This window comes from Haemaphysalis longicornis, unplaced genomic scaffold (genome assembly GCF_048455015.1).
Source record: "Haemaphysalis longicornis isolate Haplotype H1 unplaced genomic scaffold, Haemaphysalis longicornis Haplotype H1 scaffold_4, whole genome shotgun sequence".
NCBI classification, from domain to species: domain Eukaryota; kingdom Metazoa; phylum Arthropoda; class Arachnida; order Ixodida; family Ixodidae; genus Haemaphysalis; species Haemaphysalis longicornis.
In genome coordinates this window covers 37042609-37068464 of record NW_027526361.1, presented here as the reverse complement: position 1 = coordinate 37068464, position 25856 = coordinate 37042609, and the positions used below count along the sequence as shown (strand labels likewise).

The 25856-nt window shown below is 50.2% G+C and overlaps 1 protein-coding gene across 1 annotated transcript; it reads right to left on the bottom strand.

Moving 5' to 3' along the window:
• Positions 1–18230: 18230 nt before the first annotated feature.
• LOC144180310 (uncharacterized) lies at positions 18231–24557 on the bottom strand. Its single transcript, XM_077708679.1, has 2 exons — positions 23478–24557; positions 18231–19399 (listed from the first exon to the last, which is right to left on the bottom strand). Exons 1-2 carry the CDS (start codon positions 23560–23562, stop codon positions 18429–18431), a joined length of 1056 nt encoding a protein of 351 aa, XP_077564805.1. The 5' UTR covers positions 23563–24557; the 3' UTR covers positions 18231–18428.
• Between the last annotated feature and the right edge of the window lie 1299 nt (positions 24558–25856).

Below are 25856 nucleotides of genomic sequence, written 5' to 3'. Positions count from 1 at the left end.
GAGGGACGAAGGACGGGAATAACAAGAGAGGAAAGGGTTGCCATGGGAACCAAGGAGCAAGAGGAGGCTGTCCGCTCCCGGGCCATCACATAAATTGAGAGGCCGTAAAGGCAACGTACCAGCGGGGACCTATCTGCGGCTTTGCTTCGCTTCTTCGCGTCGTGGCCACTACTGTTCTGGCACGGGACCCGTATACCAAGAAACAAGACCCCGTCGACATGTATGAGGCCGCCTTGGACGGGAAAGGACGGGGTTTGGAAAAAAAAAAAAAAAAAAGAAAGGCGGGAAGGAGAAGGTAGCGAAGGCTAATCCTCTGGTGAATTCAGCTTCGCAATCACGCCGCAAGACGCCGCAGCGAGACTTAAAACAGCGCGCCGTCTTTTCGGCTTCTGCACAACCTCTGCCTCCTGATTTTTTCCTCTTTTAATGCCTTCTTTTTGTCCAATGCTGGAATCCTTGCGCGGGGACGAATACAGATGCTTTAACCCTAAAACTTCGTCACTACTTGATGTCTCCATTTATTTTCGTCTTCTATTGTTTCTTCCTTGGACGCCGTTTGGCTGAGGAAACTCGGCCGGTTGAAAAGGCCGGAAGGTTTATGTGTGTGACGTGACAACTATATGGCCGCTTCAGCGCGAGGTCTCGTATATACGCGCGAACTCTCGGGCTTCCAGCAAGGCGCTCTGTTTACGACGTAACCGTATATAGCGCCAGCGAGGGCGCGTGCTGCGACTCACACAATTCACAGAGCGAACGTTTAAACGTGACCATAACTTTCGCTTGAAACCGGTTTTATGTTTCGCACTTGTTAAGGGAAGGGCTGCAGAAATAAGCAAATGAAAAGAACTAGGGGCAGGCTTTAAAAATCCTTACCGAGTCTTGTGTAAGCCGACGAAAGGACTTGCAAAGTGATTGATACGTGCCGCGGGCTCGTAAACCTATTAAAGGTTGCAAAAAAAAAAATACAGAAAAGGGTCATGTCTTTTCATCTGATTGAAAGCTGAACACTACAGGGGCGCATTCGCGGACCAAACTCTCACGCGCTTTCATGATATGATGGGTCGCAGCCCTTGCATGGCTTCTGGCCGCTTAGTGAGGTTTAGTGCTTGTTTAGTCGCATTATACTTTTCCGTTGCGTAAACCACGTAAAAAATGAGACAGAAAAGGGTCATGTCTTTTCATCTGATTGAAAGCTGAACACTACAGGGGCGCATTCGCGACACAAACTCTCATGTGCTTTCATCGATATGATGGGTGGCAGCCCTTGCATGGCTTCTGACCGCTTAGTGATGTTCGTTTGGTATCATTGCTTTTCCGTTGCGTAAACCGCGTAGGCGATCATTCTTCAGACTAACCCTTTCCTTTGTGCTGTACTCATATCTACCCCTCCCCCGTTTTTTTTTTTTTATGTCCTCGACAACGCGAGCGAATAAAGTTGCTCCTGTCCTTATAAACATCTCGTAGGGAAAACACGCGCTTGAAATATTTGGTGATTACGCTGCTCGACTTTCACAAGGCCGTTTACAAGCATGGTCGCTGGCAATCTGATCTGTTCCTGGAATAGGGTGGTCTAGGCTGGCACGCTGAATTATATTTCAGCAAATGGTTAACAGAAAGTACAAGTAATGCACTAAGGTTGCTTTCAGAAAGATGAATGGTCATTTGCTTATTGAGCGGCACTCCAGAGACTCGAGCGTACAGTAAAATCCATTTAGTAGATTGGAGCCCGAGAAATATAGGAGAGCTAACACCGGCAACCATAACGACGTCGAGAGTTGATGGAAAATATCTTACATGTATACGCCGGGTGTTGAAAGCGGAATGGATGTGAGACATGTTTACGGGCTCTGGCGGCTGCCGAAAGGAAGGTCTCAACAGAATAGAACGGGGAGCCACGAACAATTTTTGAAATGGGAGCCGCTTATATTAAAAAAATAATAATGATAAAATTCGAAATTTTAGTGTCGCAAAGACTATGCGCACAAAGTATAGCTGTCGCCAGGCGGGTAAACAAATGGCCGCGCTTTTCACCATGCTGCTTTCTTGCGCGTTCATTATTCTGAAGGCGGAACTTAAGAAAAGACGTCTCTTTCGCGGCGACCGCTTCTCCCCGCGGCGGCCGAATCCGAATCGTAAGATCGCTGCCCATTTTGCGAAAGTTTACGACTCCGGGGAACCGCTCGGCCCAGTGCTAGTCTAGGATTTGTCGGAGTGTAGCTGGAGCTTGGTTCTGATTGAACGCTAGAAATTCATGGGGCGCGTCGACGAACGCGCGGTCCAGCGCACCCGGATAGATGGCCGGCCTTAGCACGGGACTGGCCGACCGCTTTCTTTAACGATTAGTTCATCGGGAAGGGGACTGGAACGGCAGGACGGAACACGGGCGGTTTTATGGCCCTAACGTGTGGTTCGTCCGAAAGGCTTCTTTTTTTAGTTCTGTTCGATTTTAAGGGAACGAACATCACATTAGCCTGGGTTCGGCACTGAGATTATAGTAGAAGACGAAAGACAAAATGAGCATTTTGTTTGAATAATAACTTTTAAATTAATAATGGATATCTTACGCGCCGAAGAACCGGTTCGAAACGGTTCCTTCCATTCGTTCTGGTTCTGGTTCAGTTCCAAAATGGCGGGAACGTACGAATTTGGTTCGGTTCTGGGAAATAATTCGGGTTCGATTCCGGTTTTTGGTTCAGTTCCGGTTCCGGTTCGACACCCTGACCAAAACCCCTGCTAGTCTCTTCTTTCTAGTCAAAATACAGGGCCAGTACATTTTCATTGCAATCACGTGTAGTCCGACGTACCTAAGTGGTCCAGCGGATTGGGTTGGTGTGTTACGCAGACAAGATGTCTGTTTCAACGCAGTGGAAGGCTCCTGATTAATTTTGACAACGTGGGTATCTTTAAAGTGTGCTGAAGTCTCCACACGGGCGTTTTCGCTTTTCGCCGTTATCTGAAAAGCTGCCACCGCGGCCGGGAGTCGAACCCGCCTCCTCGTGCTCAGCAGCACAACGCCTGTGGTACCGGGGTCCTAGCGCCCGGCCGCGGCTCCCAAGAAAGACACCGAGTCCCAGGAAACCACACCTTTAGTCTGGTCAGAACCGAACCCGTCCTCAGACGTCCGATCTCCTCGAAGCCCAGGCACGCACTGCCTCAGTCCCTGGTCTCGTTCCAGCGCGCACACGCTGCGAGTACCCCGAACTACCTCTCTCTCCTCCTTTTCTGCGCGCAGTTCCCACACGCCTTAGCCATGTGCACCGAGCCACTGCGGTGAGTGCGGTGCAAGTGGCAACACGTTGTATAACCGCGAGCTGTTCAATGAAGTACAGTCATTGCTGACACCGAAAAGCTATGGACATATTACAGTGAAACCTCGATATATCGAACAGCGCGGTGCCCGCGAAATAGTTCGATATAACCATAATTCGATATATAAAATCACGTAAAAAACGAGTCATAAACTGGTGCAAATCAATAAATGAACGAATTTTGCCGCAAATACTTATTTGGTGCTTCAAAGTATTTATTCTTTTGGCTTAAAGTACTACAGCAGGGTAGCCTGGCGTGTTATACACGACTTCCTCAACGTAGTCCAAACGTTCCACTAGCGACAGGCCGGTGCCTTCTATAGCGCTGCAGTAGCGATGCGGTAGGGCCAAAACCGCTGAAGCCTCGGTAGAAGTCGGAAGCGGGGCACTAGCAGCGCTTGCGGGTACAACCTCGGCTGCGTCTTCGTTTGTGCGCTCAGTAGTAACCTCCGCTAGGATCTCCACATCCGTCAACTCCGCCGTCGTTCCGGTGCTGTCGTGACCGCCAAGCGCCAACAAAGTCATCAATGCACATCATGCTTCGTGGCTCAGCCCCAACAAAGCGCTCCAGCTGGCCCCAGGTTTCTTCAAGCTCGCATTCTTCTTTTGCACCGTTCAATTCTGCTTCGGTGGAACCGATGCGCAGCAGCCGGGAACGCACATCGCACCACCACTATCCTCCAGGGTACTGCGGGATAGCTCACCGCCTGTCAACAGAGCGCGAGCGGTCTGGGCAGTCTGGGGTGGCGGAGTTCGATATACCCATTTCATGTCCGTCCCAGTTCGAACTAAAAAATTAAAAATGCATGTGATTTTCCCCGTGATATAGAAAGTGTTCGATACAGGCAATAATTCGATATACCCGTGTTCGATATATCGAGGTTTGACTGTATTCAAGCCCCGGCGCCAGCCTATAGCAAACGCGAGACGACATACAACTTCTCTATGGTCCAAAGAATGCCTCCTCGGAATAACCTAGCGTCACTTATTTAGTGACTCTAGAATAACCCATGTGGACAATTTAACGCGAACTTCGCTCAAATAAGTTATATAATGAATGATGACGAAAACGGAGTAAAGGGTGCGACTCATCATCTGTTTTCCTGCACACAACTTGTGAGTCTATAAGTCAAATTTACGGGGTTGGCTGGTGCCGGCGAAATCAACCGAATACTGACGTGGGTTTGGGAGCTTAATAACGTTATTTTGTGGCGATAAAGGTGTCACCAAACGGCTACATGCATTAACGTAGGGGAAATCAACACGAATCCGAGACGACCGGTACGAGCGGTTTTATAGAAGCGCGTGGGGGAGGGGAGGGGGCTGTGCAATCAGGCAATATAGAGTGGCAACTTGTAATATGGAGAGGATTGCGAAATTACGCATAAATTGCACCCGCTGTTTCTCACAAGAAACTGGAGGTTCAGGGTAGCTCAAGTCGTTCGAGGCTATGCAGTCGAACCTCGCTATAACGACGTAGTATCGGGAAAACAAATTAGTTCGTTGTATCCAATATTCGTTATAACAATATGATCAAAATCGGCTGTAAGAAATCGACAATCTGGCTCGCGCAAAAATAATTGTTACAAAAATACATTTTTTAGGCTTCCAACCCACTATAAACAAGGTAACCCTTACCTTTCTCCATGTTGCATTTCAAGCTCAATGAACCGGAACATGAGTACGTGAAATTGCGACAGAACAAGGTTCACTTGGCAAAACAGGCCTGTTAAATGCAGAGCATTTCAGTAACTCACGATGTCACCCGCGTTGACGTCCGTAGTCGTAGTCCGCACCCCTCCCCCTACACTATATAAAAAAAAATATTATCCGGCGCCTGGTTTCTATCCCTCGACCCTGCGGGCGGAACGCAATGTACATGGTGCTCTACCCACTGCGCCACAAAGCCGACACAGAATGGGAGGCTACGAACGCGCCTTATATCCTTGACTCATTCAAACTACGTCAAGAAGCTGCTGATACAACGCATTCACTACCACCAACTCCACAAACACTAAACGTTAACGCAATACACCCACCCCCTATGCGACGCATTTACTCGAGTCCCCTTCGCGGGGAGATGGGCCCAATTTTACGATAGTAAGCGAAAACAAAAGTGGCAGTGCAACGCCGGCACGTGCAGGTGGAAAAGCAAGCACAAAAAGAACAGAACTCCCGCTGGCGCAGTTTCAGGCAGGGGGTGCGCGAGTACTACTAAGGCGGGAAATGTGAAATGCGTTGGGTGGTAGCAGTGAGCGGATAAGGGTGCTGCAGCCCATTATGGCAAATCACTGCTCTGCACTTCCGACAGCTTTCACGTTGAGTGGAGCGGCTTTAATTTTTTTCTTTATTTATTTGATGAAGGATGTGATCTTCGTCTGGTGGATACTCACAGCACTGAGCAGGATGGAGTTTTCCACGGTCCACGAACAGAAGGGCCTTTATACTTCTGCACTTTAGGACTACGGGATGTTTTTCCAAGTAGCTTTTCAGCCTCCTGGACAAATTTTTCTTCGTTATATCCGATATCGTGTGCTGCTCACGGCTTCAGTTTCCTTATAAAAGAATAAGCGCCATTGAAATAAAGCGTGACCATCCAAAAATCATAGTTAGCTCGCTATAGCCGGTAATCCGCTATATCAGTGTTCGTTATAATGAGGTTCCACTGTACTTTTTTTTGGCCGCTGCCCCAAGTGCGCCATAGTCAGTGCCCGCGTCACGTCATTTGGGGGCGCGGTGCATGAGCGGTTACATGTGCAGCTTTCCCGCTCATGGCTGTCCTTTCAACAGTGATTACTCTGTTGTTATTTAGCGAAATGTGAAGTTTTTTTGCGCAGCTAATATTAGGGGTGCCAACATACTGCCGCGAACCATACATTGGGTTTGTTTATTTGTGTTTTGCTTTTACCGCCCGGCTGCGCCGGTCTGTGTTATCTCTGCGCCAAGGGAAGCGCGTGTTCCATTCTTTCTTTCTGTGCCGCATGTGTTATCTGTTGTGATAGGGAGAGCATTCCGATCTAACGTGAACAGCCCAGAATAATCTTCTTGGATCTACTATGTTCTCGATGCGAATCGACGTTTCGAGAACCGCGCGCGCCAAAAGATAAAAAGCCTGCAGTGCGGACGCCGGGGCATTCGATTCGACGACACTCGCCTGTGCAAGTCACTTTGTTGACCGCTGCTTCGCCGCCTCTGTATTCTTTTGAGTTGTTAGGGGAGCACAAGTTCGCTCCAATAAACGTGTTTCTCATTCAACACCACTGCATCGTCCTTGTCTTCGTGACATCTGGTGGAGGTGCGGGGTACGCACCCTTCATGCCCACTACAACCTCGAAAAGCCGCCAAGCCAGTCCAACAAGAGCCAGCCCCCGCCTGCAAGATTTACCGCCCGAGTTCGGTCTTCTGCCAGAAGGGCCCAAGAGAAGGAACGCTGCAACCAACACCATGGTGCAAGAAACAACGTCGCCAATCATCCTGCAGCAGCCCCGAGAACCGCCATCGTTCCGGGGAGCCCCCGCTGAAGACCCCGAAGAATGGTTGGAGAAGTTGGAGCGCGTCCGCATCTTCAACAGGTGGGACGATGAAGAAACGTTCCGGCATGTCTTCTTTTACTTAGAAGATGCTGCTCGAACTTGGTTCGAGAACCATGAGAGCTCTTTGACCGACTGGACTCAATTCAAGAGGGAGTTCCTTAAGACCTTCACTACCGTGGTGAGAAAAGAGCGAGCTGCGCTTTTGCTTGAAACTCGAACGCAGCACCCCAACGAAGGAGTCGTGATTTTCGTTGAGGAGATGAAGCGACTTTTTCGTCGTGCGGACCCTGAAATGACCGAGGAAAAGAAGCTCAGGTTTCTAATGCGAGGAGTGAAGCAAGAGCTTTTTGCTTGTCTAGTCCGTAACCCTCCGAAGACAGTGGCCGAATTCGCGTCTGAGGCGGCCGCGATGGAGAAGACGCTAGAAATTCGAACCAGGCAGTACGACCGCCCTGTCAACGCGCTGTTCTCGGAGACCATCGGTGCTGCAAATGGAAGCTCCGATACATTGCGAGAGACCATCCGAGCAGTGGTCAGGGAGGAGCTTCGGAAGCTTTTTCCAACGACGCCGCAACCTCAAGTGGCTTCCCTGACCGACGTAATCCGAGAAGAAGTCCAAAACGCACTGGGAACTTCTACGCCGTCGGAAGCACCCCGCGAACCACAAGCCATGACCTACTCCTCGGCTGTTCGTCAACCCCGCCCTGCTCCAACCCGTCGTCAAGAGGCTGAGCCATACCGCCGTCCAACGCCGCCCGCCCGACGCCCTGTAGACCAATACCAGACGCCAAGGAAGACCGACGTGTGGCGAACGCCCGATAATCGCCCGCTGTGCTACCACTGCGGAGAGGCCGACCACATCTACCGTCGCTGTCCCTACAAGAGGCTCGGTTTGCGAGGGTTCTCCGTCGACGCCCCACGCCCCCGATACGGCCAGCGCCCTGCTGAGATCGAAGAATACCTCTCCAACACCAACCGAGGACCAGCCCGCTTCAACCGTTCACCGTCGCCCTACCCGTCTCAGTCACCAAACCGCCGCAGCACTGCTGACTTCTCACGTGGAAGGTCCCCCAGCCCACGCGGGGGAAACTAAAAGCAGCAACTTCGGGAGGTAAAGTTGCACAACGGCGGAAAAATGAAAACCCTCCAACGACGCAGCGACTCGCTGAAGACCATCATTCACGACATGCCCTCTTCCCGACGACCCGACCTAGCCCTAACGAGACTCCTGAACACGACGACAGCTACACGGCACGACGCGTACCCGACCTGACCAAGACGTCCGTTGAGAAGACGACGACAACGACGATGCACAGTGCCCGACCATCAACACGTACAAGCAGAGATACGACGCCCCGACGAACCCGCAACTCGAGGACGACTGCATCTTACGTCAAGGTGTCCATCGACGGCTTTGACGTAGTCGCCCTCGTAGACACGGGAGCTGACTATTCGGTAATGAGCGGACCATTTGCGTCTAAACTGAAGAAAGTTATGACCAGATGGGACGGTCCGCACATACGCACAGCAGGAGGCCACCTCGTGACGCCAAGTGGAACGTGCACATCGCGCGTCACCATAGACGGCACAACGTACCCTGCGGAGTTCGTCGTTCTGCCTAACTGCTCCCGCGACGTGATTCTCGGAATGGACTTTTTGACGGACAACGGCGCAATAATTGATCTGCAGACCAAGTCGATAACATTTTCCTCCAATCACTCCACGACGCCGCAGCCGAACCCCGATCACCGTGCTGCTGTCAGGATCGCCGACGATCACATCACCCTGCCACCCCGCGCAAGCTTGATGATCGCCGTCTACTGTGAGGATGCTGCTTCTGACATCGACGCTATCGTAGAGAGTGATCGAAGGTTGCTTCTCGACCGCGGTGTCTCCGTCGCAAGAGGCATTGCGAACTTTAAGCAACGCCAATCTCACGTTTTGGTCACTAATTTCACCGAAGAGTACCAGCATTTAAACAAGGGAGCTGCAATTGCGTTCCTCGAAGAAACGCAAGAAACAAGTGATGTGATCGCAGTCGCCGACTTTGAACGCCCACCCGTAGAAACATTCAAGCTCCCGCAGCCATTCGACGTGAATACGGCGCTACCGCAAGAACAACGGAAAAAATTATTGGCTTTGCTGCGTCGCTATAGCGAATGTTTTTCGTCGAGCGCAAAACTACGTCAGACCCCTCTAGCGAAGCACCGAATAATAACCGAAGATGGAGCCCGACCTACCCGACAGTCACCGTACCGCGTCTCTTCACACGAACGGGAAGCCATCCGGACTCAAGTCGACGACATGCTGAGCGATGACATTATACAGCCATCGAAAAGCCCCTGGGCTGCGCCCGTCGTACTCGTAAAGAAAAAAGACGGCACATTAAGGTTTTGCGTTGACTACCGGCGACTGAACAAAATCACGAAAAAGGACGTGTACCCCCTCCCCCGAATCGACGACGCCCTCGACCACCTCTGCCACGCGAAGTACTTCTCATCGATGGACCTGAAGACCGGCTACTGGCAAATTGAAGTGGACGAGAGAGACCGAGAGAAGACTGCATTTATAACCCCAGACGGCCTATACGAGTTCAAGGTGATGCCGTTTGGGCTGTGCACAGCACCAGCGACGTTTCAAAGAGTCATGGACACTGTGCTAGCTGGCCTTAAGTGGCACACCTGCCTCGTATACCTCGACGACGTAGTGGTATTCGCCCGGACTTTCGACGAACACCTTGCAAGGTTGGAGTCTGTACTCGAGGCCATTCGTACGTCGGGGTTGACGCTGAAGCCTGAAAAGTGCCGTTTCGCATACGGGGAACTCAAGTTCTTGGGCCACGTCGTCAACGCCGCGGGAGTCCTACCTGACCCGGCAAAAACTTCAGCCATTGCGAACTTCCCAAGGCCAAAAGACAAGAAGGGCGTGCGGAGATTTCTCGGGCTGTGCGCATACTACCGGCGCTTCGTCGCAAACTTCGCACGCATTGCAGAGCCACTCACGCGCTTGACGAAAGATAGCACCCCTTTCAGCTGGGAAAACGACCAAGAAAAAGCATTCGGCGAGCTGCAAAAACGCCTGCAAAGCCCGCCCGTGCTCGCTCATTTCGACGGAAATGCCGAAACGGAAATGCATACGGACGCCAGTGATATAGGCTTGGGTGCCGTCCTTGTCCAAAAGCAAAGCGGCTGCGAAAGGGTAATCGCCTATGCTAGCCGTGGTCTGTCGAAGGAGGAGAAAAACTATTCTGCCTCTGAGAAAGAGTGCCTGGCTATTATATGGGCGATTTCAAAATTTCGCCCATACGTGTATGGAAGGCCATTCAAGGTTGTAACAGACCACCATGCGCTGTGTTGGCTCGCCAATTTGAAGGACCCCTCTGGCCGTCTTGGGCGGTGGAGCTTGCGCCTGCAGGAGTTCGACGTTACAGTCGTTTATAAATCCGGCAGGAAACACTCCGACGCCGACTGCCTGTCCCGCGCCCCCGTCGACCCACCACCACAAGACTCTGATGAAGACAGCGCGTTCTTCGGGATCGTGACGGAGAGCGACCTAGCCGCCCAGCAGCGTGCCGACCCCGACTTACGCGTCATAATCGAGTACCTCGAGGGATGCAACGTTGCCGTTCCTAGGACCTTCAAACGCAGTTTACCAGCATTCAGCCTGAGAAACTCCGTCCTTGTGAAGAAGAATTTCAGCCCCGGAACAAGAGCGAATTACCTTCTCGTCATCCCCGCGGACCTTCGTGACGAAATTTTGGAAGCGTGCCACGACGACCCGTCTTCTGGACATCTGGGCACAGCCCGCACTATCGGAAAAATCAAGGCGAGGTACTACTGGCCCGGCCTTACCTCTGACGTCACCCACTACGTCCGGAGCTGCCGTGACTGCCAGCGACGAAAAACGCCGCCGACAAGACCCGCCGGACTTCTGCAACCGATCGCCGTCCCATCGAGACCATTTCAACAGATTGGAATGGACCTTTTAGGCCCGTTCCCTACGTCACGATCACAGAACAAGTGGATTGTCGTAGCGACAGACTACATGACGCGCTACGCAGAGACCGCCGCTCTTCCGAGGGGGACTGCACAAGAAGTGGCGAAGTTCTTTATAAGCCAGGTTGTGCTGCGACATGGAGCCCCGGAAGTCCTAATCACAGACCGCGGAACGGCATTTACTGCGGAGCTGATGCAAGGAGTATTACGCTACAGCAACACGGATCACCGAAGAACGACGGCGTACCACCCCCAAACGAACGGACTAACAGAACGTCTGAACAAGACAATCGCAGATATGCTGTCAATGTACGTTGACGTTGAACATAAGACTTGGGACGAAGTGCTCCCGTATGTCACGTTTGCGTACAACACGGCTATCCAGGAGACGACACAGCTGACGCCGTTCGAGCTTGTCTACGGTAGAAGGCCGACTACGATGCTCGACGCCATGCTTCCGCACGTAGAAGACGACGACCTCAACGCCGACGTCCACGGATATCTTCAACGTGCGGAGGAGGCCCGCCAGCTCGCTCGAGTTCGTATAACGGACCAGCAGCTGGTGGATGCGGGCCGCTACAACCTCCGACGCCGAGACGCCGAGTATCAACCAGGGGATCGTGTGTGGGTTTGGACTCCCATCCGACGACGCGGACTCAGTGAGAAGCTCCTGCGAAGGTATTTCGGACCCTACCAGATTCTACGACGTGTTGGCCAACTTACCTACGAAGTGATCCCCGATGGTGACTCCGGCACATCACGACGACGCACGCGGCCTGAAGTCGTCCACGTGGTTCGCTTAAAACCTTTCTACGGACGATGACGAACTTTTATTTTCATTTGTTCGTACTGTCGCTTATGTTAGCATCGGGTCGATGCACTCTTAGAGGGGGGGGTAATGCCGCGAACCATACATTGGGTTTGTTTATTTGTGTTTTGCTTTTACCGCCCGGCTGCGCCGGTCTGTGTTATCTCTGCGCCAAGGGAAGCGCGTGTTCCATTCTTTCTTTCTGTGCCGCATGTGTTATCTGTTGTGATAGGGAGAGCATTCCGATCTAACGTGAACAGCCCAGAATAATCTTCTTGGATCTACTATGTTCTCGATGCGAATCGACGTTTCGAGAACCGCGCGCGCCAAAAGATAAAAAGCCTGCAGTGCGGACGCCGGGGCATTCGATTCGACGACACTCGCCTGTGCAAGTCACTTTGTTGACCGCTGCTTCGCCGCCTCTGTATTCTTTTGAGTTGTTAGGGGAGCACAAGTTCGCTCCAATAAACGTGTTTCTCATTCAACACCACTGCATCGTCCTTGTCTTCGTGACAATACTTTGTGCAGAGTTTCAAGTCTCGCACGTTGCGCGACAAGGTTCCTGAGCCATGATAACTATCCCATAGAAATGCACGGGGAGTACGATTTGACAGCGAACTACACACAAAATATTCAGAATCCTGGAAAATACTTTTAGCGTTTTCATCTTCACGTTGACTTCTTGGCCTATGCCAAATATCACTTTCTTGAAGTGGTTTTGCTAGGTTCCTGAAAGGTCAGAATTTTGAGCGAGAGAGCTGGGTATGAACTTGAAATCCACATCTTAAAACATTATTTCCTAAGAGATAGCAGCAGCTTCTTTTGTCCAAAAAACTTGCATTGAGGTACGAGATTACCCATGTTCCAATAAATATAACCTGTACGTTATGCCAATGGCCGCTTTAAAGGAAACTACTTTAAGTATCCTGATATCGGAGATCACCCGTAATACCGAGACGAGCACCAAGCAGGGCAGTAACTTCTTTCTCTACGCTAGAGGGTGTCACCGCCTAAGTCGCGGTGTTCCACAAACGGTAGGATGCAAAATAACGACGATGATGACGGCGACGACGATGACGTCCTCGATACGTGTGGAACGCGGCCCAAAATCACCTCTAATGCATCTTCTTTCTTGTCACAGTCAAGGGGACGGCAAAACAGAAAAGAAACTGAACGAACCTTGCCAGAAATGAAGACGTTCGAGAAAGAAAGAAGGAGGCGAACTTGTCCCTACCTAACTCATGCGACAGAACATATTAGCGCAGCTTATGTCATCAGCGCCGCGTCGACTTGGTGATGCGGCGGCGGTATATCATTGATTGTCCTCTGACACAGGGGACCCCTGCGGCTCACCGAATGCTGCTTGTCGCCCGTGCCAGCGCTCAGCGTGAGCTGCCCTGTGCGGAAACAGGGGCCAAACGTAGCTCAAGATAAGGGAACCGGCCAGCTGCAACCTCTTTCGCCCGACGCCGGCTCCCCGTGTTATCCGAATCCTTGCTCCTCCGCTTCTTTTTGCTTCTTCCTCTTATTCTTCCTATTTGGCTGCATCCTGATGACTTCGGTAAGCAGGTGCCAACTGCACGGGGAAAACTGCTGGGAGGGAGAAAGTGGAGGACGGTCTGGGAACTACTGCAGGTCCGAGGCAGAAATTGTGTCTTTGTGGCCACGCATCGATCTCGCTCTGGCGCATCTTCCTCCCGTGATCGATAATTGTAGCGCTGTTATTTTTTTTTTCTTACACGTTGCGCAGCTCCCGGTGAGGTGGCCGGCCACAGCGACTTCTTTCCTCGTCGCTGGTGTTTGTGCGTTTCGTTATCGAGAAGCTAAGAATGCGCGGGCGCTTCTGACCTTTCCGTTAGGCAATATCCCCTTCTCTGTATGTCTCGTTCTTTCCTTTTCTTCTGTACAAGGCGCATTCGTTTCTTACTGGCCGTGATCATTCGAGAGTGAGTTGCAGGACAATCGACTCTTGCGCAGCGTGTGTGGGGTTTCTTTCCCTATCTTGCTTTTCTGGAGAATGTAAGAGAAGGTGGAGAGCTTTACTTTCATTCTTCGGCGCTTACGTTCGAAAGACTTGCAGAATCAATAACATTTTTTTCTTTCCCTCCCGAGAGAGTTGCAGACAGATCTTTACCGCATTATCGTTAAAGTTGTCAGAATTCTCGCCAGTGCAGTTTAGTTTAAGCGGCATGTAAAAGGGGGGCTTTTCCCGCAATGTCACTACAGTGAGTACAGGTACATTTCGTAAGCCGACCTTCTTTTATAACCTTACACTTCAAATTCTCTAACATTCTCAGCCTTGTTTCCTTCGTCGGTTTTTACATGACCAAATAAATTAAAACTGCAGCGCTTTGAAAATCAAAATGAGCCTTTTTATGATAATTACGGTAATTACCTGCTTCTCAGCCGCGGTTTTCAGACCTAAGGACAGACATCCGATTTTTTTGGAGTGCATGTCGTCTAGCTCATATGAAAGCTAGTGCTTTATATACTACGGTAACCGCAACAGATTTCTAAATACCGTATTTACTCGTTTCTAAGCACCCCGCTTTTCCACGATCGCGATGCCCGAAGTGAGGGGGGGGGGGGGGTGCGTAGATTCGAAAAACATTAGCACCGCCCCCCCCCCCCCCCCCCCCCCCACACACACACACACACACTCACACACACTTTTTTTGCGGCGGTATCTCGACGAGATGGGAGCAAGTAGCAGTAGTAGTAGTAATAAATTTTATTGAGAGAAGAGTGGCCTTGTGGGGCCGTCGATGGAGTGGGGCTTTATTCGCAGGCCCCATCTTGGCCAGCACCTCCTGGCCACGGGCTGCCAGGTCCGCGTAGACGTTACTGGAGGGGCTGGACCGAAGAGACAGATAGACAAATAACTTTTATTTTTGAGGAACCGTGTTGGTGTTGTAGTTGCGAGCCGCTCCCGCGTAGGGACAGGAAGGCCGTGGCCCTCCGCCCTTTCGCAGGCCCTCTGGACGGCCAGGAGTTGGACAGAGAGGTGGCCGCTTTCGAGGGCTTCCTCCCAATCCTCTTTGTACTTAAACACAGCGTCGCGTATTGCAGGGCATTGCCAGAACATGTGATCTAACGAGCAATACGCCTCTCCGTAGTCCGTACAGTGCGGGTCAATGTTGGGCGCAAAATGACTAAACCTGTCTCGCGAAGGGAAGGACCCCGTCTGAAGCATTCTCAAGACCGACGACTCAGACCGAGTAAGCGTTAGATGAGGGGGTGGGTAGATCATCCAAAAGAAAGGATAGTAAAAGGATCTCCCATCGCTTTTGGGGTTGGGGGGGTGGGGAGGGGGGGGGGGGGTGTATGGGTTTGAGCCCAATACTGTTCATGCTTTACATGGCAGGGTTAGAAAAGAAAATTGAAGAAAGTCAAGTAGGGTCTAGCCTAACCCATATGCTGCAAGGCGAAGTGGTACAACAGCATATTCCGGGAATGTTATACGCAGACGACATTGTTCTTTTAGCGGATAACCAAACCGATATGCAGCGGCTAATAAATATTTGCGGCCAGGAAGCCACTGACCTCGGATTAAATTTCAGTGCAGAAAAATCAGAAATAGTGGTTGTCAATGACGCTACCACCGACGTAGTGTCTATCCAGCAGGGCGAATTACCTAGAGTGAAGGAATATAAATATTTGGGAGTGTGGATAAACGAAGGGGATAACTACTTAAGTACTCACGAGGAGCAACTTAAGGTTAAGGGAAAGCGAAACGCAGCTATAATGAAGCATAGAGCTCTGTGGGGGTATAACAAATATGAAGTAGTAAGAGGAATGTGGAAAGGAGTAATGATTCCGGGTCTCACGTTTGCGAATGCTGTACTCTGCTTAAAATCAGACGTTCTATCAGGCCTTGAAGTAAACCAGAGAACGGTAGGACGTTTGGCCTTAGGCGCGCATGGAAAAACAACTAAAGAAGTAGTTCAAGGAGATATGGGCTGGGCGTCGTTTGAAGTTAGAGAAGCTCAGAGTAAAATATGCTTTGAGATGAGGTTGAGGGCAATGGATCAATGAAGGTGGGCAGCTAAGGTTTTTAGGTACCTATACTTGAAAAGCGTGGACACGCAGTGGTTAAGAAAGACTAGAAGGCTAACGATGAAATACGGAAAGAACAGTGGGGAATCCAAAACAGCCAAGGTAACCAAAAAAGAGGCAAGGCAGATTGAAACGAATAAATGGAGGGAAAAAATGGAAGCTAAAACGTCGTTAGAGATGTACAGGGCTGAGAAGAGGAACATCAGAAAGGAAAATTTCTACGATAATTCCCAGGGCAGTGCTTTGCTTTTTGAGGCTAGAGCAGGTTGCCTGCGAACTAAGAGTTTTTTGGGGAAGTATTCACAAAATGATGGGGTATGTGTGGTCTGCGGAAAAGAAACAGAAACTATGCGGCACATCGTGTTAGAATGTGAGGGTATCCGTCCAAATCTACATGAAGGGAACATTGGGCTTGCAGAAGCCCTAGGATTTAAGGGTATCACAGAGGAAGTTACCTTCAAGGCTGTCGAGGGGACGGAAAGAAGATTAGAATGCTAGTGGACGAAAAGCAGAGAGGGGAATATTGCCTAGGACAGTTACCACCTGTAACAGAAAAAAAAAGTATTTTGTGCCTAATAAGCTTTTTGTGCCTGCCCTAAGCAGCGCTAGTATTGACCAAAAGTGTAAAACATATGTATATTAGTCCTTTTTGGTAAGATGACATGTCATCACCCCGATACAAAGGGGAAACCAATAGAAATCATCATCATCATCATCAGGGTAGTTGTGGTGTTGGTGTCTTTAGTGCTGTGCATTCCGATATTATATGTCTCAAGGTTTGTGCCGTTGTAGTACAAAAAGGGCATATGTCCGAGTATTGTTGGGGATACATTTTATGTAGTAGCGAGGAGTAATGTTTCATTTGGCACACATTTAAGAGAAAATTTGTACAGACAGTGAACCAACTGCTTACGTCTTACACTAAGCATCACCTCACTACCACTCGGGTCCTTTGTACCGTTCGAGCCGCCTCTTTCTGTATCCCATAGCAGGTATTCTTCCGTTCCGTCGAATAGTTTGTAATTGAACACTTCATAAATGACCTGGCCAGAATATCATCTCGGACCAGCTAATACGAGTCCTAAATCCACCTTGCGATGTTTGCTGATGAAAGGGGATGCTAAAATTCGCATGCAAACTTTTTTTTCCCATTTTTTTTTGTGAAAGTAGGGGAGGGTGCTTATAATCTCAAAAACACGGTAAACAGGCAGAAATAATTTTAATTTTGCACTAAAATTTCTGACATCTGAAAGGGGGCGATATGTAGTCTAAACGTGACTTTACCTTACGTGCTCAAACAATTCCGTCGACTTCAACACGGGATTCAAAAACCGCACGAAAGAACAGCAAAGGTTGCACAGTATTGTTGCTTTAGCTGAGGACAAGTTTTTAATTAAACACCTCTTTTAATCTCACGTGCAGTTAAAAGTGTTGCAGCACAGCTCACTGTAAAGGCTGCCAGCATTCCTTATGGAGGGACACGTATGGATGGCAGGTCTAAAAATTGCATTTCAAAAGTTCTAGGGCGCTATCAGCAAAATCGTTTCGGGTCAAGATGCTCTTTTGAAATAGAGAAAACAGTTGCTAAAACTCGGTTGTCTGTCCTGCCCCCCTCTACACCCAACTAGGATTGATTGATTGACCGAGGAATTTAACACACCGACGCAACGCAGGCGATGAGGCGCGCCGTAGTAGAGGGCTCCGGATTAATTTTGACCGCCCGGAGATCTTTAACGAGCGCCGAAACCTCGACACACGGGCGTTTTCGCTTTATGCCTCCATCAGAAAAGTGGCCTCCGCGTCCGGGAATGGAACCTGCGTCCTTGGGCTCAGCAGCACAACGCCATAACCACTGAGCCACTGCGGCGGGTAATACCCAGCTATGCCTGCACGTGACATGCGACTCCGAAATCTTTGTTCTCTCGCGTCTGCAAAAATCATTTTACTAGTTGGCGGAGCCCCGCATATGGAGAAGTGTGCATCTATGCAGATTAATACTAGCAGCTTTTTGTGTAACAGTATGGAAAGTTGCGCGAGTTCGTGTTGATTCATCTTGAAAACAAGCGCGGAAAAGACGTTGACCAAGAAAGACATACACAGGACAACAGGAGAGTTGCTAGTTGTGCGTCGTCCTGTGTATTTCTTGTCTTGGTCAACGTCTTTTCCGCGCCTGTTTTCAAGATGACGGCATTTTGTGATTTTTCTCTTTGCGCCATGCAGTTACCGGTGTGTGCATGCCATCTAGGAGCTCACATTCACAAGCTCGTATGCTGTTGTATAGCTGCTATGCACGTAAGGCAGCCCAAGTGTCACATCTGCGTCCCGTGCCAGCGCGAAATCATGACGAAACGGAATTTTACGGAGGAAGCCTTGTCGTCATGAAAAGGAAGAATGAAGCAGTGAAAGTCATTTCCGCATCAATGGCTCATTCAGAGAAGCCTAACCTAGGTGGTTTCCTATGCTAGCAGGCAGAACAAATGTCCCTCCATAAATCCGCCAGCATGCACAGTGTTCGTGATGACAGCGGAAACACACTTTTATTACCTCTGTGGCCTACAAGGTGGACCTGCACGCCCGGGAATCGCATCACAATGACGTTTTTGCCACACTTCCGTCGAAGACGAATATCGTGTGTGTCTTATTGACCAAAAGCAGTGTAACAGCTGCCGTAGGCAATCGCAGTTACCACAAAGCACGGTGTCCTCTCTTCCCGTGCCCATGGGTCCTCCTACCAGATCCTCGGGGTATCTGTGCAACAGATGCTGTCCCCACCGCACGTGGTGGTCTTGAGGAGGAGGCGCGCAGGTCTCTTGCAGAGTCCCGTGAGCCGGTGGTGGAGGCAGGTACCAGGACATGCCCGCACGACCGGCGCGGGTGTAGTCGTAGTCGGAGTCGCCATGCAGCACGCCCCACCTCCAGGACACCCGTAGTCCGAGTCCACGTACTCGCAGAACCACGAAAGAAAGCTCGGCACGCAAGTGCCAGGGCAGGGAGAGCGGAGGTCATCCGTAGGACTTGCGGTGTCGTTTGAGGCGGGCCAAGTTGAAAAGCTGGAAGTATTAGTAGTTGGCGCAAACGAAGATTCACCAGAGGAGGATACGTTCAAGAAAAAAAGCTCACTGGCTGTTGAGGTTGTCATTAGTGTCGGATTTGTAACTTCAGTGGGATCTGAGGAATTCTCTTGTGGGATGTCGGTTGTGCTGATGGTGGAAGTTGTCTCCGGTTCAGTGGCGTCAGAATTCCGTGTGGGAGGCCTTACAGAAGGCTGTGGGGAACCATGAAGGTTCGAGGTTTGCAGAGCTATTGCCGCTGAAGTGGTTTCATTCTCTTCTAGGGTATTAGGGCCATACTGTTCTGTAGCGTTTGCTGACGCCAATTTTCCCTCGCGATCCCTGTACTCCGCAGCTATAGCCGCTCTGATGGCTTCAGACAGGACTGCGGTCAAAATATTCACGTATATACTCCTGGGCTGCCGCGAGCTTCCTGGAGTAAAGTGGGCACGGCTCGACGAGGCTGATTCGCCGAAGTACGGGTACGCATTGTCGACTGTTCTCAGCAGATGGGGAACGCGAAACTTGAGGCAGCACAACTGGAGGTCCACGTTACACGGCGAGACTTTGGAAACCATCTCGCAGAGCTTTCTTGCTTGAGAAGCTGTTCGGCAGGGGCGGCCGTTGCAACCGCCGCCCTGGAGGTAGCCTGCACAAAAGCGGAATCAGGAACGTATATATAGGCTGAAAACTGGTCCCGTGGCACACACCATCAAGGCAAACATGCGTAGACGAAACTGAAGGTATGCCGAGAATACATGCCTGAGTTATATGCACGCACGTTGATATCGCGATTGATTGGCCGATTTGTTCATTCATTTAATTCTAGCTCCGGAGCTTATTTTATACTAGTGCCGGCAATTCGGTAGAAACATTGGCAGGTCCTATGATCCTAGTGACTCTCCGGTTGCGCTTATAATTATTAGGTAGAGATATTTCCTGCAAACTCTTCCGCTATGAGATGTTTGCGAAGCTATGTAGCGAATATTACTGGAGTGGCGAAAGAGACGGATATCATCTCCATTTTGTCGCCTCCATCTTGGTGGTGCGTGCAGCGGTCTCTTCTTTTTTTTCGGTCGCTTTACTGAGAGTGATGAAGGTCATGGCACGGAGTGTAATTAGGATTAATAAATACATATTACAACAATGACAAAGAACAGAAACATCACAACATAGTTAACCGGACCTGTTCGGTATGGTAACCACTTTATTCTGAGCCATTGGCTGCCTCGCAAAACTATGGCTAACATTTGACCTAGGCGAATGTAATCGTTAGTTTCGATGGAACGCCATCATATGCCGGCAGACGGTGTTGCCATCACTTCGGTTGAGTAAGCACAATAATAAGAGACTTACTACTGCATCGGGATTAGATTAAAGAGTGGCCATTATGTATGGATGGCAGAAAAAGTCGAGAGCAATGCTAATGTGTACGTAACCATTGGGTTTAAAAAGAAAGGTAGGAAAAAAACCGATTAAAGGGGAGCGCCAGTGGATTTTTCTGGTTAGTTCTCTTTCTTTGTCTATTAGTGAACTATCTTATCTTTTTTTTTTCGGTCAAATTCGGAGGGGATTGCTGTGCTCATGGGACATATATGTAAACGCTGAGTGCGGACGAGATATCTTGGATGGGTTTGCCTAATCACTGGATTAAAAGAAGGACAGATAGCTACCGTTTAGAGGTCACTGTTCGTGTCAGTGACCAAGTTTAAAAAGTATCCAAAATCAGGCGTGGCCATCAGTTGCTATCAGGATAGGGGCGAATGGGCGTCTGCAACTATCGGGGCGATGATAGTCTAGTGCAGGGGTTCTCAAGCATGTTGGTCCCAGGGAACCCTGCTAAGTTCCGTTAAGTGCCAAGGAACCCCCCCCCCCCCCTCCCGCCATTTTTCATTCCGTTCATGCTACATTAACGTGCAATAAATTCAAAAGCAAGCAAGGGTATCGTTTTTTTTTCCCCGTCGACTTTTACGCGAATGCGTACGCTAGCGGCAGCTATCTCCAAACAGGAGAAATGCGCATGGGGGTAATATAAGGCCGAGATTCAAGTGCAATAGTTTAACCACGTGGCTCGTTTTCGGAGTCTGGCTGGCTACAAGCTGCTGGCGAGATTTATTGCGCAGCTCGCGCGTTTCGGTTATGCGCCGAGATGTGCTTACTGACACTCGGGTGTGAGTAATGGAGGTTCCTTAGATCGATCGCACCTCAAGTGCACCATATAAGACTTTGCGACTGCGGAACCAGGGAAAATTTATCAGTGGCTCGCGGAACCCTGAGGGGGGGGGGGGGGGGGGGGGGCCTGCGGAACCCCTAGGTTCCGCGGAACCCACTTTGAGAAACCATGGTCTAGTGGGTGCCCGTGATGCGGGGCACTATGGTGTGGGTCAGTAAACACCGACCAGATAACAAGCAGGACTTGGTACGACAGGCATTTACGCGGTCGCAATACGCATGCGACGTCGCTTGCTTCCCCAGTTCAAAAATGTCGGCACGAGCTTGTCAGAACAGATTATGCGTGGGCCCTTGGTAGGGGTACAGCGCTGCAATAGGCAGCCAGCCGGTGTTGGTGCAGTTAGCAAACGTACCGCCGTTCGTAGCGGGCGAATAAATTACAACAGTGAGAATATAAACTGCGTGAAACTGACAGCTTAGAGGGGAAGAGAAAGTGAGGCGGTCATATTTCGTGCGTTTAATTTTGGCGTTTTCGCGCTGCATGCTGCGTGTTTCACTTTCTTCCCAGTGAAACGCTTGCGCCGCTAAAGAGCCGGCTACAACTCCTAAATGAAATCGCAATGAAATCATCGCTTAATGAAGGACGAACGCAATGCGAATGTTTTCTTTTAATGGTCAGCTATTCGGGAAGTCGTGTTGACGTAGTTATAGCACTCGATGACTGCGCCCCTGAGCACACGGTCACTAGTTCAATTTGCAGTGATCTTTTCACGTTAAACGAATATGTAGTGATCCATTATGATGCGTCTCGCTGCCCAGGTCGCACGCTCCGGACCAACGTCGTGTTAGCGCTAATTTAGCTTAATAAATGCGTGGTTACCGTACTTTGTAATCAACGGGCGCTTAATGCATACATGAAATTCAACAGAAAGCCACTAACCCTGCCGCGCACGTGCGTTTCGTGCTAAACAGCAGTGGGAACGGTCCCACTGTGTGAGCAGTGCGCAACGTACGATACAGACCCGTACGACACAGCGACAGCTCGGAAGCGTGCCAGCGCTCATCTGAAAGCCACGAAGGCTCATGCATCATTCCTAACAAGCATTTTAGAGCAATCAGCGCTCACGGGAAGTCAGCGTGAAACACTATGGTGGCAGAAAGAAGAGACATCAGGGGGGCGAAGGCGAAGCGAATTGAAAACGCTAGCTGAACACATGCGTGTTGCGCATTTTTTCAAGGAAGAGTTTCTTTTCATTTTTGAGAAAAATCACCACTAACTGTGAGGCGGTAGTCATCCGGAGATAAACGCCTACCAAGCTGCTGTGCTCACCGACACTTGTTTCTGGTTCTCAAGTTCCTCATCCGTAACGCTGTCCGAGACCCAGCGTCAGTTACTCGCGCAGGTACTCGTGAGAACGTGGATTCGCACTTCGTTTCCAACCGTACAACCATGCATATGAGGCGCAACAGGTATATACTATCTTAGAACGGGAAGCAAGTGGGCTGGTTGGTGGGCGTTAAAAACGTGGAAAACAGCGCGAATTAACGGTACGCAGAGTAGAAGACGCACACTAGTAGAAGACGGTTGTTAGCGCCGTGTGTGCGTCTTCTACTCTGCGTCCTGCTAATTAGTGCTGTTTTCCACGTTTTTAACGTGCAACAACCAGCAGGCTGTTAGTCAGCGCCGTGTCTGCGTCTTTTACTCTGCGTCCCGTTAATTCGCGCTGTTTCCGACGTTTTTAATGAGCACCAGATGTCTATAGGCATCCATTTTTTCTTTTCGTCCCCGAGCCCTTGCGATGCGGCATTATAAATCCGTAGTTCAGAAGGGGCAATCAGAAACGGATACGACTCGCACCGTGCCAACGGTTCATCACGGCGATAGAGCAGCCGGACCTGAATGTTAAGATGCTCGCGCTAGCCGCCAGATGGCGAGCGCAAGCGTGGAATCGGAATCGCGAATAGCGACAGGAACGCTACTGTGCCGGAGACTGCCGGTATGGTCCGAAAGCCCGTTGAGCGCTCGGCCGTCACACATCACCTGACGCCTCAAATGCGTTGTTTTAACATTTCCGCTAGGAATTTTGCGCCGACAGGAGCGCTTCAAGGATCATAATAGCCCTGCGGTTCTCGCCGCATAACAGGCCAGCCACATGACGAACGCTCACACGTCGTAGTCGCCTGTTTAACTGTGAACGCACCATCGCTGCCTATAGCGCAGTGTACAAAGATCGATAGACCTAATGCGTGGAAACTTGCCAGCAGGGAGCGAGTAAAATACTGGTCCCTGGAGAGTAAGTGCATCAAAGATCTTGTCGCGCCCAGTGTAGCTTACAAAGGACAAGCGACTGAAAACGAAATCGAATGAAACAGCGAGATACAACCGGAAGGCACATCAAAAGATAGCAGGGAAAAAAAAGGGACTGGTAGAGTGTCAATCCCGCCTTAGAAAAAATTCTATGACACCGGCGTTAGGGGGCCGGATATAAACATTTCGGCGGGGCCCCTTACGTTTATGTGAAGGGGATATTAGATGTCATCCCAAATGTACTCACTTCCTAATGCACTGCCCGTCGTCCAACAGACAGCAGCAGCCAGCAGGGAAAAGAGCCAAGCGCGCCTGCAGCTCCCACGAAGCATGTTTGTCTCTTCTGCTGCTTCGCCGGCGAGAAAATCTAGACTTCGCCCCCTTTTTCGGCGGCCGCGCCACGGGAAACGAACGAGCGGCGACCTCTTTTACCCTTATCTTTTGTTGTTAATGAAAAGATATCGCTATCTCTAATGGAAGGCAGCTCATGTCGCAGACAAAATGGGAGGCGGCGTTCTCCTCTATGCGCCTCTTCCTCCCAGAAATAGAGAGAAGAAAAAAAGGAAGTTGGGTGGTAGGCGGCCAGAGAAACGGCCCTAACCCCGCGAATGGCATATAGTATCCGATTCCTCGGCCGCCGGGCAAGACAGCGATATAGGCGCGCATTCATCTCCCTTGCTTATTTTCCCTAGCGCGTGTTGTTTCTCGGGCGCCGACTCGTGTTAGCGGATGATTCGGTGAACCGCGTCGGCTCCCGTGTACGCTTGTTATGGTAGCCCTTCGGGGTATGTACGAACCGACGAACGCTGACCATCACCGTACAGGGACGAAGCCCCGGACGAAGGCGGGCACCGGCAGATGAGCAGTTCGGGACTACGTATGCAATGTTGCTCTTTGATCTCGGCCGCCCACAAGAAAGCCACTCAGGGAAATGACGCCGTTATGATGCTGTCTATTTCTGCCATGCTTTCCGACGAATGCTAGGCCTAGTACTACTACTGCATTTGGCTGTGATAAGAAGGCGAAGGTTGTTTTTGGACGGCCACGATCACCTCCGCGTCTTCTCGGAAACATTGCGCACATGAATTGGAGGACACGCACGTGACGCTTCAATCAGAAAAAATGGACGCGTATCTGCTCATTTCGTTGCAAATGTGGACGAAAGAAGATAGTCGACTGGCGCCCCTGCCATGTAAATGCCTCTCTCCTCTTTCCCGCTCATATCTCGTGCTGTTCCTCTCGATCCCGTCTTCTTCCCAAGGTAGCACGGTAGAGGTTTGCTCAAGTCAATTTAAGTTTACCGCGTTCCACTGCTCCAATCGGGTGTATCGAAGCCAGCGCGCTGCCGTACGGCGGAGACGCGCGTGAAGCGAGGCACCCTACTAGAGCGTTTATAGAACCAGGTTGCCCTACTACACGAGCGTTCTAAGGGGAACGTGGAATCTACGGACTCGAACCTTTCGTCGCTGTTGCTGTCGCCGTTTAATTTCTTAAATGCCGCCAGCAGCAATAGTAGCGTGGGCAGCAGCAGGCGACGGTTTTCTGCAGGTGATGTAGTATTCCATTTGCTTCGCAAAAACCAAGCATCCATGAATTTTTTAATAAAGGAACATGGCAGGTATAACTTATGTATTGATTTTCTGCTTTATGCATGTTTGCGTAATGTCTTGTTCTTGTTCAACAATGTTGACAAGTATGAACATTGACTTTTGACTTAGACGTTTAGATTTGACTGTGGGTATATAAGGCAATTGCGCAGGTTTTATTTCTCTTTGGCCGGGTGGCTGAATCGAGTCACAGACAGACAGATAGACAGACAGACCAAAATTTCTGCGTTTAAGTAGCCCAAGAAAGACTATCGCCTTCAATACCACTGGTAGTAACGGACACTTCGGCGGGTAATGCCAACGCCGGATGCAGCGATAAGCCACAAAAACAGCTCTTAATCGCGAACGAAAACAGCGCATGGCTTCGAAAGGAAATCTAGCTGATTAACTTGACCCAGATGCAACTAACTTGATCGCTGATAGCCCTTGTGCATGGATTTGATAGCAAACTGACTTTTTGTTTTTGCCAGACACTTTTTTCTTCTTACCGCGATAACTACAGCAGTTCTCCGAATCGGGAGGAGTCCAATCAAAAGTTTGCTACACCCTAAAGCACGAGCCGCGTCGTATCTGGTACTTATATTTTCCTAGTTCCCTTCTAAAAATCTTGTCTCGACTTTCGACCTAATCTTGGGTCCATGTCAAGAATGTTCAGCCCTAACGCGGCGAGCGCTTTTCCAGCAAGCTCAATCAAGGCGCCCCACGGAAAGTTGACGGTGATTCGCACGCCAAGCACGTTCGCTAAACGGCTGTGTGGAAACTGGTCATCTACTAAAGTGAGCCTCTATGTTACCCCTAACCTCTAAGGATCATTTGGGGAACTCCAGCCGGTAAAATATATGATATAAAGAGGACCATTAGTAGGTAAATAGGCCTTTCGTTGAACATACAACTTCTGGTATACCGAGCTGAGCTGGCAGACAGTGGTTGCTTGATGGTGTAACGAAGCCAAGTCTACATTGCCAATCTAATCCGTCGAGACGGGAAAAACCCTCCCTCCAGCTGTTACTCTGAGGAAT